The 13,333-nt window shown below is 37.0% G+C and overlaps 1 protein-coding gene and 1 non-coding gene across 3 annotated transcripts; both read left to right on the forward strand.

Annotated features, from left to right (window-relative positions):
* The first annotated feature begins 1,505 nt into the window (after positions 1-1,505).
* LOC122038576 (transcription factor bHLH115-like) lies at positions 1,506-4,100 on the forward strand. Of its 2 annotated transcripts, XM_042598377.1 has the most exons (6): positions 1,506-1,697; positions 1,794-1,960; positions 2,517-2,582; positions 3,013-3,090; positions 3,204-3,366; positions 3,613-4,100. In XM_042598377.1, the coding sequence occupies exons 2-6, from the start codon at positions 1,833-1,835 to the stop codon at positions 3,871-3,873; spliced, it is 696 nt and encodes a 231-aa protein (XP_042454311.1). In that variant the 5' UTR covers positions 1,506-1,697; positions 1,794-1,832; the 3' UTR covers positions 3,874-4,100. The 2 variants fall into 2 exon arrangements, with proteins under 2 accessions (XP_042454311.1, XP_042454310.1); XM_042598376.1 differs by having other exon boundaries at positions 1,506-1,960.
* A 307-nt stretch (positions 4,101-4,407) lies between these two features.
* TRNAV-CAC lies at positions 4,408-4,481 on the forward strand. The gene has a single exon. It is a non-coding gene; the product is annotated as a tRNA-Val (tRNA).
* The last annotated feature ends 8,852 nt before the right edge of the window (positions 4,482-13,333 follow it).

Genomic DNA, 13,333 nt, shown 5'->3' on the forward strand with positions numbered 1-13,333 from the left:
CAGATTTGATAATATCTCTGATCTGATTAATATATATATTTTAAAGTCATTTTTGACAACATGACTGTTTTGATTTTTTTTAATATTTGTTTAATAAGGTTAGACTCAGCCACTTCTAGAAATGAAGGATATAATTAAAGTATTGCTATATGAGATTTTAAAATTAAAATTCAACATGTTGGAGTATATTTTTTTTATATTTTGTATTAGTAATCATTCATAATTTAACTTTTGTATATTGATCTAGGGACGAATTGATGAAAATATTAAAACGAATGAATTATCTTTTTTACCACATCATTCATTAATTATCTTTTGAAAAATTTCTTTTATTGTCGTCCTATAAGTATAACTGAGTTGGTATACGAATATCAAAATTATTTCATCGGATAATAATTGTTTTCTGTGAAATTTATTCTCCGGAAGATTAAGAACTCTTCACTTACGGGTATACTCTAATTTAGTTTTCTTTATACCCACGATGAAAAATATTTGGGAGGAAGGAAATCATGCTTCATTCATTATCTTTTGGAACATCATAACCAACGGTGGCACGAGCTGTCTGTTAACACTGGTCCTAACTGCAAAATACAAGCTAATGGAGGTTTATGCAACATATTTTATTTGCATTAAACTTTATCTTGTAATTTCGAAAGCATCAGCTTATTATAAGTTTATAACATCATCCCAAATTGACTTCTCGCGTTTGCTTGGAGTATTCAATCATGAAAAATAATATAATTATTTAATAAAGCGTGAATGTTAACATTAACAAGTTTTAAAAATATTTTTTTTTTTTTAAAAAAAAGGGCCTGAAGGGTAAAATTCAAATCCGTACCCACCAACCAGAACGCATAATACAAGAAATTAATTCAATATATCTGGACAGATGCGTTCGATTGAATGGATTAACTCGTTCAGTGGCGACAAAATGACGTCCCTATTTTAAATTACACCAAAAGGTCTTTCTTTATTCCTTTTTCATTGTTGTCCCCACGCCACTAATTAGTCTCTTGATTACAAAAATAATTTCTCTTCGTCGATGTCCGTTGCGTGCTATTAATTAAATCTAATTAGTCAAGGATAATGATGTAATGGTTAAAGTTTTCAATAAATAATAAAAGAATCTGATTAGCTGTATAGCGTATTAGACCGTCTCCAACTTATAATACAGTATAATTTTTATTTTCAAATGGTATAATTTCAACACCTACTCCAACTTATTCACACCATATTACATTAAAAAAAATATTCTTTAAAATATTTTATTTTTCTTATTCATAATTTAATTATCATCCTGTATTTAAATTTATTAATATTTTTTATGGTAATTATTATATTTAAAATTAATACTTCATTAATATTTGATAGATTAAATTTTTTAAAATTTAGTATCCAACTACTGGCGCCACATGTACGTATTAGATATTTTTTTTTTGGATAAAAATCTACTGGATACACGAAGTTAAAATGAAAACACGGATTCAGAAATTTTTCATGTCCTTTTTCATTCGGATTGGATATTAACTTCTCCGTAGAATGAAATTGCCATCGGTAACAGAATAAGAGAATGAAGAAATAGTTTGATTCGCGGATACACGTTACCGCATTAGCTGTTCCTTCTCCCGGTGGCAACGCGCGCGGCTAAATAAATCGAAGACAGCGCCGGCGGAGAAGAAGGAATCGAGAGGAAGCAGGTCAAGCGCTGTCTTTGGGCATCGGATTGATCGGATTTTGGGTTCTTATTGTTTGCTTGATCCTTTTGATCTTCGTTTCGGCGGTCGATTTGATAGTTTTGGCGATTTGGGGGAATCTTACTTTTGAGGAAGGGGATGGTTGGGTCTGATCTGAACAGCAAGCGCGGGGGGTGGCTCATAGACTACGGAGGGGTAAAGGAAGATGTCCTTGAGTCCGGTTTCCTCTGGGACACTCGAATCGTCGACGATCCCTCCGCTTCAAGGTGATACTTTTGTTTTCTTCTAGTTATCCTGTTTTGGATCGATAAAGGTTCGGTTTTGGGTTTTAATAGCTTCCATTGTTGAAATTATTGAATTTATAGCTCGATTGAGTTCGATTAAACATGTGTTTATTCGATTGTCGAAAGAACTGCTCTTTTGGTATTACGATTTCATATTTAGATCAAACATATTTGGCAGATTTTCCGTGCTACACCCGTTTCAAAATTCCCAACAATTCCTCCAGCTCTTATATATATATATATATTTTAATTCTCAAAGAAGGTTCCTTACTATTTAAATTTCCAAAGCATGCTTGTTTTTTTCTCTCGTTTTTTCAAACTTTCAAACAACGCTTCTCACTTTTAAAGCTTGACGGTTGCAATTTGGCTTCCAGGATTTAATGAATTAATCACATTATGTTCTGAAGAAACAAAAAAAATTGAGATGGGAGGAAACTTTACTTGATCTATTTTCCTCTGGTTTTGTTTGCACTTAATTCCTGCATCTTATACTTCAATTTTTTGAATTTTTTTTTCTTATCTAGTATTTAACTTGCAGTGCAATGCTTGGTTTTGATGTTCCACTCAAGGAGGATAAATGCTCAAACAGTGAGTCTAAGAAACGGTACGAGTCTATTTCTCTATCTACTGTATTGATTATGATGACATCAGTGTTCGACTGAAGTCATGGAGTTCAAAGGTTTTTCATTTTTTAATTTTTTGCCTCTTGTAAACGATTATTCATCAAAAGTTGTTTGCACTCATAAACAAACTATTCATCAGGTAGCTTCTCTGTGTCCAACATCGTTTCCCTTTTCATCTTTCTTCTCGGTACCAATATTGTTCTTTCTATATGTAATAAAGCATTTGATCATTAAGGAATTGTAAACGATGTCAGAGAAAATCTGACCCTTAGATGAACTAAGATTCTATTAACTTTGTGCAATTATGAAACTGAATTCTAGATACTATAGTTCATAGTTTTGATGTAACAGCAAGATACATTGGCATAAATCCACTCTGATTAAAAGGTTTCTTAATTTGCCATCCTGCAGAAACCGTGCGGAATCATGTGCTGTGCCAGGATCAAAAGCTCGCCGTGAGAAAATACGTAGAGATAAACTTAATGATAGGTAACAGATGTTCACTTGTTTAAAATTTTTCATGCGTTGGGCATATGTGAGTAAGTCCATCCTCATGCATATTGAGTGTATCCTGCTCTAATCGTAGGATGTTTTCTTCACAGGTTTACAGAATTGTGCTCTATCATGGAGCCCGGAAAACCTCCTAAAACAGATAAATTTGTCATCTTGAGTGATGCCACTCGTCTTGTAAAGCAATTACGGGTTGAAGCAAAGAAGTTCAAGGAGTCAAATGAAGCACTTCAGATTTCTATCATAAGTGTCAAGGTGAGGAATGTAATGTTATGCTTGTTCTTGTTAGATTCAGTTTAAATGAGTGCAAATCAGTAACTGTGGTTGCTATTTCTTGTCATATTCAGTTCTTCTTCAATCTGTTTCAACTACGAAATCTTAACAACTAGGAAACTAAATCCAACTTAACAATCATTTGTACATGCTTCAATCAATTATTGAACAACCAGCATTCACCAATGATTAGTTGGCTAAGTTATCACTTGGTTGGCATGCTTGCAGGCTGAGAAATTGGAACTACGCGACGAGAAAATAAGGCTGAAGTCCGAGAAGGAGTACATAGAGCATATGCTGAAAGGCATTGACAGTACAACCCAGTTTGTCACTCAACCTGCTCCTTCAACACTCCATCTTGCATCAGCACCAGCCTGCACGAAAACCATCCAGCATCCGAACTACCTACCAATCGGAATGTGGCAATGGATACCTCCTGCAGCTCTGGATACTTCTCGGGATCATGTGCTAAGGCCGCCTGTTGCATAGTCATTCCCATTAATGTTTCATTTACTTTCCTTAACATCAACTTCCTGTGTTGTTCGATAGTGTTGTCCACTTATCTAAAGCTGCCAGAACTTATAGTAATCTCTAAGAATTTGAAGCCCCATTCAAAGCTTTGTTTGGGATCCACACAAGGAAAACTAAAAATCTTCAGCCTTGTTTCTGAAATTTGATATAGTATGCCACTGTTTCATCCTCTACTATTATCATCAGCATCTATTTGCATATTATGTTGGGAGCAGAAAAAGAAAAAAGAAAAAAGAAAAGAGAAAGAAGAAAGATGTGAATGTTGGCAGTGATTTTTTTTAGCTGTTGATTATCTTATATTCGTTGGAAATTTGGAAATCGATATAATGTAAACATCTCATCAAAGATGAATAACTACGTTGTCGTACTAGACGAATCACGAACTTGGACTATCTCTTCCAAAGCATCACAAGAAGCATCCCAGGCTTTAATTATATTTAATCTCGAAAAATATAAATGTTATAAATAAAATTGATTTAACATTGAGATATAGTCTGGGTGGTGTAGTTGGTTATCACGCTAGTCTCACACACTAGTGGTCCCCGGTTCGAACCCGGGCTCAGACAAGTCTATTTTTTTTATTCTTCTGATTTTTGTACGTCAATAACTTCTTCATATTTAAAATCAGTAAATTTAAAAATGTTTTTTTAATAAATATTTCAAATATATTTGCTATAATTTATATACATTTAATAAATAAAAGTTAGGAAAAATTACTAGCATCTGAATCAAAGAAAAGATGGATATACAAGATTAGATATAAAGCAAAGAGAAGTGAGCAATTACAATTAGTTAGAATTGGATTAAAATATTTTGTAATAATTTTTTAGTTTTAACTATAGTCTTAGGAAATTATTGAAATATAGAATTAAGAGAGAAACTATTTAGTAAATTTTCAGGAGATTTAGGTAAAGAAATACATAATGTATGGACTGATATGAAAATAGCACCACATATGATAATATTTGAATACGTATTCAACACATTATTTCTATCTAAAAAGAAAGTACTTATATTCACATAAAAAATAATAAAAAAAAATTAGCAATATGATTTCTATAGCCAAATTTATACTTCCCAATAGTATGACCTTCGTCAAACTAAAACATGAGGTTGTATGATTGATGATGTGCTAGAGGAAGGGGGGTGAATAACACTCGTAGCTTTTTCAGAAAAGGTTCGTGTAAGAGTTTGTGCAGCGAAAATAAAAGGAAGCGAACAACAAGCAAACAAAAAACAAGCTGCCACCTTTGGTTTTACTTGATTCGAAACCTGTGACGACTCCAGTTCCAAGACCTGCGATCGTTGATCGCTTTCGTTGAGCAATCACTATAAGTTTGAGAAATCTTTACAGAGATGGCAAGTACAAGTATTGAAATTAAAAAACATAATTTACCAACAACAAAGGATTAGCAGTTAGTAGATTGTTGAAGCAGTGTTTGGACGTCGTCGAATTGTCTCGGAGCAGCACACAAGGAAGCAGAAGATGTTTAATTTTCGATTATTCCGAAGTGCTAGTCGAGGCCCCCTTTTATAGACGAGTCAAACTTGATCCAGGTCCACTAATCTCGGGATCAGTCTTTGACTCGACACTGATCGATTGACTGATCCAGGTGTTCGATCGACCAAACCTTCTGAACCTGCCTAGCTTCCCGTCTAAATTCTGTCGCTTTGGATAGAGCCTTCGTTCGGTCGACCGATCCCACCATTCGGTAGACCGATCCGGCTTTCCTCGCTGGCTTATCTGGTCCGATCACCCTGGCTTGAACACGTCGACACTTATCTACTGTTCGGTCGACTAAACCCATGGTTCAATCGACCGATCCCTTGGTCTAACTCGATCTACTTGCTAGAAATCTAATCTGTTTGCTTGGAAGTTCGGTCGACCGATCTGGACGTTCGGTCGACCGAATAAGACAAACTCTGACCCTGTAAAAATATTAGTCGTCTGGCAAAATAGAGTTAGAATAATAGAATATGAAATTTAACTTTTGATAGTCTCCAAACTATCCCGATTCTGACTTTCGGGTTTCTCGGAAATCTTAGGTCGAATCGACATCTATTGTTCCCTCTTCGGGGAACGTGTTCTCACTTACTCCTCTCAGGAGAGTTTACCTTTTGCCAGACCGGTCCTCCAGACTGTCTGGACTTTTTCTCAACGTCCGAGACTTCAGGTCTTCATGCTAAACACCCGCTCCACGACACATCCAGACTTTCACCTGGTCTACGACCACCAGGATTTTCACCTAAAGTCCCCGACTCTAGGGTTTCGGCCAAAGTTCTCGACCCGCCAATACTTCGTCCAATCCCCTGGATTAGGACTTCGTGCATAACTACATCTAAGACTTTCCTTTACTTAGGGTTACCTCCCCCTAGGACCCAGGTTTACCTCCCATAAGATTTTTCACCTGCCTAGAATCCTCTAGGACTTTTGCCTAAGAACATTTAGGACTTTCCTGCAATATCAATCACACTTGTTAGACAACAAGTAACTTTCACTTTGGACTATTTTCCATAATCAAAACTTAGGTTCGATCGTCTGGTGCTCGCTACACCAACAGAGGTAACCATGGAAGTACATCCTCAAGAGCACCTAGGCAACTAGTAGAAAAATAAAAAATAGTAAGATCAAGAAAAACATACTATGCAACAAAGAGTAAAGAAAAGAAATCATACTTAAATAAGGATAAACATGAGAAGAAAAATTAGTTACATGCACTAATTTAGACCTAGTTGAAGTACAATCCGATGTATCTGATACCTCTTCAATCTACTCGATCATTTCAATAGCTGATGTGGAAGAAATACCATCCACTTCTGACTATAGCCTAGTCAATTCATTTTTACATCCTTCCTATTCGAAAACTTATCCAGACATGCCAGGTTATCTAGAAACTCCAGGTGAACAAGACTACATGCTATATAATGACCTAGAAGGATTTTGGGAAACTAACCTACAAAAAAAATTTAATGTTCAATCAACTTAGTGTAAAACTTACAAACAAGCTTACATATCCACATGAGTGGATATTAAAATAGGAACTGATAATGTTCCTTGTTTTTTTTAGCTATTATCCTTCTATAGATAAATGAGGCACATATAAGGTCTACCGAAAGCAAACTTGTAATCTTTACCTTCAGCAACTATTCTTCATTACACTACCCATAAATCAACCATCCAAAGGAAGTACACGGAACATTTTACTTGAAACAAGGGTTTTTGTATTAGAGACACGTATTCATAACTTAGAAACAAAACTAGAGATGATGAATACTAAAGTAACTGCACTCCTCCTTAAACAATCCTTACCAACTCTTGATAAAGGAAAAAGCTTGCAATTAGCTACCCCTACATATACTGATTTAGTCTTTATAAAAGCTTCCAATATTTGCAATATGGGAAAAACCCTTAGATATTAGGGTCAAATGTCTTGTCAACATTCATGGATATGAATTTACATTACATGTCTTTTTAGATAACAGAAATACCAACTCTACAATAGATGAAGCTATAATTCTTTTTGTCTTACCTCAGACCTTTATTAAAACAACTTCACAACCATTAATTAGTACTCAGTTTAATGGCCAACAATTAGCATGCACACAATTTGTGACTAATATATATTTAAGATTCTATGATAATTGTGGCCAATATAGCACACTTCTTGCCCTTCCTAAACTATGGATTAAACCATTATTACATCTTAATATTTACCTAATCTTAAGACTAAATTTTCTGTTAGCACCTAATAGAGCTTTTCTTCTAACTAAGGATTATGCTCTTTTCTTTACCACACCAATAGTATCTGGCTATCCATCTATTGCCCGCCCACTCACTACCACTACAACCAACGAATCTATAGCTTCTACCAATAGTAATTCCTGTCAATGTTCTACTAAAAACGCCAAAAGGTAGGGACAGGGACACAATCAAGTCTAAGCCAGACTAGTGCTCTTGCTTTTTTTTGAATATCAGGAAAGCTAGACTTACTTGGCTAGTCAAGCCCTTTATTAGATCATCCCACTTGGACTATCCCTTCGGACTATTGTTCCCTAAACAATTACTTCATATAATCAACACTTATCAACCAAATATAAATTCCCTCATTTCTAAGTTAGAAAAACTAGAAATCATAGGAAAAAATCCTACAAAATATTAGGATTGCGACAAAGTTTACTGTAAACTAGCAATAATTAACCCATATCTAGCAAACAAAGCCCAAGACTTAAGATATATAAATTGAGAAATCGAAGAATGTAAAATGCAGATTCATCAACTATTAACCTAAGGAGCTATCCAAAGATCTACATCTAGACATAGAAGTCTAGCCTTTATCAATAAGAAAGGAGTCGAATAGAAACATGGATAATCAAGAATGATTTTTGTAGGTGCAGCGGAGGCCGGCAAGAGGGGGGTGAATTGCTGAAAACAAAAATAAACTATACCCTTCTCGGAATTTAACTTAGAAATAAAATCGGTAATACAATAACAACTAAATTAAGAAGACAGAAAAAGAAACAGAAATAGAATTTAACCTGGTTACAACCAAGGAGATTGTTAATCCAGGGCGATGAAAAAACTCCACTAGCAGAATCTCCTTTACTGTAGGCGAAGAAGCCTTTTTACACTTAGAACGCTCACTTAGTTGCTAGGAATTGCTTACAGTATTGATTGCTAGAGTTGTTGTGAATTCCTAGCTCCAGGGGGCTTTAAATAGCCTCTGGAAATCTGATCTCGAGGGTCTAAGGCGCCTCCAATAGGGGTCCAAGGCGCCTCCAAGAGGTGAGTGGATAAAACTTTATCCACGGCATGAAATGGTCACTTTGACCTGTTGAAGGCGCCTTCAACAAGGTTGAAGGCGCCTTCAAGCTGGAGGCGCCTCCAAGCCTGCTGGAGGTGCCTACAAGCTGGCAGCTCCAAATCCAGCTTGCTTTCTTCAGCTTCCGACGCTCTGTTCTTTTGGCTGATTGCGACCAACCAGAATAGGGCTCACCCGAACCCAATTCCCGACCTTCTTCTCGAGCAGCCTTCCATCCCGGCTTAACGTCCCTCAAACGCCGCGCACACTCTTCACGCCCACCGGAGTACTCTTCCGCAGCTCTCTCGTCCTTCGGACACACCGAGCCCGTCGGCTCCCTTCCCGTGCCGTCCTTCTCGCTAGCTGCGTCTTCCGCTCGACTTCCTGTGTTCCTAAGCTCCTGCACACTCAGACACAGGGATCAAACACAGCAGGACCTAACCAACTTGGTTGATCACATCAAAACTACCATGGGGTCCAACAATTTTCAATTACAAAAAACTTAATGACAATTGTCAAGAAGGTTGTTATAAAATTCCTGATAAGGACCAATTTTTTAAATAAAATTCAAAACTCCAAATGGTACTCTAAATTCGACATGAAATCAAGGTTTTGGCAAGTTAAGATACACCATGTATTCCATTGAATGGATAGCACTTTTTCCCCCCAAAATGACATTTTGAGTGGCTCATTATGCGCTTTGGACTTAAAATTTTCCCTCAAGTCTTCCAACTTAAGATGGATGATATCTTCAGACATGTTTCCATGTTTACTTGTGTTTACATCGATGATATCTTAGTTTTTTTTTTCAAAAACTAGGCAAGAATATTATGCTCATTTGCATACTATTTTTAATCTATTTGAAAAACACGATCTTATTATTTCTCACAAAAAATGTAATTAGCAATTACCCATATAGATTTTTTAGGTGTTGAAATAGGTCAAGGCCAAATTGCACTTCAACCATATATCTCAGCTAAAATCCTTTCTCGTCCTGAAGACACTAAAACTCTGAGAGCCTTTCTAGGATTCCTTAATTATGCACGTCCTTATTTCAAAGACAAAGGAAAAATTAGTGGTCCCTTATACAATAAGACATCTTTAACAGGGCAAAAACATTTTAACCAACAAGATATCTCTTTAGTTCAACAAATTAAATAGTTAGTAAAAATTATTCCTATGTTAACATTACCACTGAACTCAGATTACTTAGTTATTGAAACAGATGAATGTGAAATCAGTTGAGGAGGAATTTTATTTCAAAAAATTTCTAAATGTGAACCCAAAACTGTTGAAACATTATGCCAATATGCTTCTGGTAAATATTAAGAAAAAGGACACTTAACATCCCTAGATTATGAGATCTTAGCGATTATTTATTGTATAGAAGCCTTCAGATTTTTTATCTGCAATAAATAGGAAATCACTATTAGAACAGATTGCGAAGCTATAGTAAAATATAGCCAACAAACAAAAGATACATGAAAAAAATTTAGTACTAAGGGCTGGTTAAAATTCGCTGATACTATTATTAATAAGGGCTTAAGAATCCAATGAGAACATATAAAAGGGGTTAATAACTCATTAGCAGATACACTTTCTAGATTATTACATTAACTTGTCATTTTGTTAACTCTTATATTCACTAAGAAGATGGACAAACCAAGACAAGTATGTACTTTTGCTAACAAAACTATGTGTTTTGGTAACCAAGACTTACAACAATTTACACAATATGAATATCAATTTCACTTCTCTTCATGAGACAAACTAAACCACATTCAAAATTGTATACTTGACAACATTTGGAACATTCCTACAGTACCTAGTAGTTTAGATTATAAAATTGCAGTGATAAATGCCCTAGCTAATTACTTCCTTACAACAATACATAAACCAGTAGGAAAAAGTCATTCTGATCCACTAATCTCGGGATCAGTCTTTGACTCGACACTGATCAATTGACTGATCCAGGTGTTTGATCGACCAAACCTTCTGAACCTGCCTAGCTTCCTGTCCAAATTTTGTCGCTTCGGATAGAGCCTTCGTTCGGTCGACCGATCCCACCATTCGGTAGACCGATCCCGCTTTCCTCGCTGGCTTATCTGGTCCGATCACCTTGGCTTGACCACGTCGACACTTATCTACTGTTTGGTCGACTAAACCCATGGTTCAATCGACCGATCCCTTGGTCTAACTCGATCTACTTACTAGAAATCTGATCTGTTTGCTTAGAGGTTCGGTCGACCAATTCGGACGTTCGGTCGACCGAATAAGGCAAACTCTGACCCTGTAAAAATATTAGTCGTCTAGCAAAATAGAGTTAGAATAATAGAATATGAAATTTAACTTTTGACAGTCTACAAACTATCCCGGTTCTGACTTTCGGGTTTCTCGGAAATCTTAGGTAGAATCGACATCTATTGTTCCCTCTTCGGGGAATGCGTTCTCACCTACTCCTCTCACGAGAGTTTACCTTTTGCCAGACCAGTCCTCCAGACTGTCTGGACTTTTTCTCAACGTCCGAGACTTCAGGTCTTCATGCTAAACGCCCGTTCCACGACACATCCAGACTTTCACCTGGTCTGCGACCACCAGGATTTTCACCTAGAGTCCCCGACTCTAGGGTTTCGCCCAAAGTTCTCGACCCGCCAAGACTTCGTCCAATCCCCTGGATTAGGACTTCGTGCCTAACCGCATCTAAGACTTTCCTTTACCTAGAGTTACCTCCCCCTAGGACCCAGGTTTACCTCCCCTAGGATTTTTCACCTGCCTAGAATCTTCTAGGACTTTTGCCTAAGAACATTTAGAACTTTCCTGCAATATCAATCACACTTATTAGACAACAAGTAACTTTCACTTTGGACTATTTGCCATAATCAAAACTTAGGTTCGATTGTCTGGTGCTCGCTGCACCAACAGAGGTAACCATAGAAGTACATCCTCAAGAACACCTAGGCAACTAGTAGAAAAATAAAAAATAGTAAGACCAAGAAAAACTGTAACGACCCGACTCCTGGGCACTAAGCTGTGAGCCGGATCGCTACCTTAACTACTGAAACTACTGTGTACTGTGCGGAAGCTGGGTAAAATAAAATTTTACTAAACTATTGTAATTGCCTCTGTTAACTCTGTGAGAGTGAGATTTCATATCTAACTACCTTCTAGATATTCATAGCTATACTGGGGAGGTGAAACTGGAGCTTTGGATCGGTCCGTGGAATGATCCACTGGCGCCCACGTGAACACTGGCTGGATCGGTCTGTCGACCGATCCAGCTGCTCACTGATCGGTCAGTGAGACCGATCAGTAGCTCACTGATCGGTCGGCCGACCGATCAGTGACTGCTGAATTCGTCCCGAACTCTCTGTTCGCGGAAGGATCGATCGGCTGACCGATCCTGGGGGATACAGTAAGCTACTGTATCCATCTGGATCGGTCGGCTGACCGATCCAGGAGAAGGAATGGCACTTGATCGGTCTGCTGACCGATCCAGGTTCTGATAATCTGAAACGAAATCAGAATTCCTGATTTCCAGCACTGATTCGTGCCAACACCTCACACTACCACTATCTAATGCATAATAAACATTCTAGCAACATGTAGTAACAATTCTAAACTTAAGCTAAAGCAAGGTTTACTGGTTCACGACATTTTAACAACTTAAAGTGCATGAAGGTATGAATTTCTAAAAGTTCTAATTGCTTAAAACATGAAACTAAACCAAATAACTGAAAAGTGCTAAGGTAAATGCTAAATCCCCAGAGGGTCTTTTATTCCAGTTCCTTCCACACACATCCTCATCTGCATTGACCTCCAGCCTCCACTGCTAATCCATTTTCCTCTTTCCTGTATCTGCAGTATAAGGAAAATAGTATCTGTAAGCCTTAAGCTTAGTAAGAAACCATCTACCTCACAAAAACATGCAACGATGCATCTCATGACTTTTAAAACATGCTATTTGAAAACTGAACTGAGCATGGCAACATGGCATGGCATACAAAAGCATAAACTGGAACTGAAACATGGCATATCATATAGATTGAACATGCTTTAAACTGAACATGACATACTTATAAACTAAGCATGAAACTGAACTAGTCATGCATATATCTAAATTTGTACATGAACTCAAATCATATAAACGGAACCTGAACTGAACTGAAAGCTAAATTAGTGTTCTCATCACTGGTTTCAAATTTGAAAACTATACATATAATAGATGAAAATACTAAACATGCTGCTGGGGCCCGCGCATCCCTACGAAACCCGGGGTTGCAAGTTCCGAATCTAGTAGGGTTACTAGGTTATCTGAACCTAGGGACGACTGTGGGAGTCCAGCCCATGGATATCTGATCCAAATACAGTGCCAACTGAATAAAAGTAAAATACTGAATACTGTTTTATTTTACTTTGCTGTTCTAGGTTATCTGAACCTAGAGCTAGGTTATCTGAACCTAGAGGCTACTGTGGGAGCCAACCCAATGGATATCTGATCCATATAGCTGTAATAACTGATAATAAACTGAGAAAAATGTTTCTAATACATTTTACATGCTGTTAGGACGCCTACTGGTGCATCCTTCTGAACTAGGCATTCTACCGAATGCTTGGTGTGC

The sequence above is a fragment of the Zingiber officinale genome, chromosome 1A (assembly GCF_018446385.1).
Source record: "Zingiber officinale cultivar Zhangliang chromosome 1A, Zo_v1.1, whole genome shotgun sequence".
Classification (NCBI taxonomy): domain Eukaryota; kingdom Viridiplantae; phylum Streptophyta; class Magnoliopsida; order Zingiberales; family Zingiberaceae; genus Zingiber; species Zingiber officinale.

Excerpts from the sequence above, each read along its gene's own strand:
- LOC122038576 (XM_042598376.1), top strand. The coding sequence starts at position 1,833 with ATGGTTGGGTCTGATCTGAACAGCAAGCGCGGGGGGTGGCTCATAGAC. Across the intron at positions 3,091-3,203 it reads AGAGATAAACTTAATGATAG|GTTTACAGAATTGTGCTCTA; the intron begins GTAACAGATGTT and ends TTTTCTTCACAG. Across the intron at positions 3,367-3,612 it reads TTTCTATCATAAGTGTCAAG|GCTGAGAAATTGGAACTACG; the intron begins GTGAGGAATGTA and ends GCATGCTTGCAG.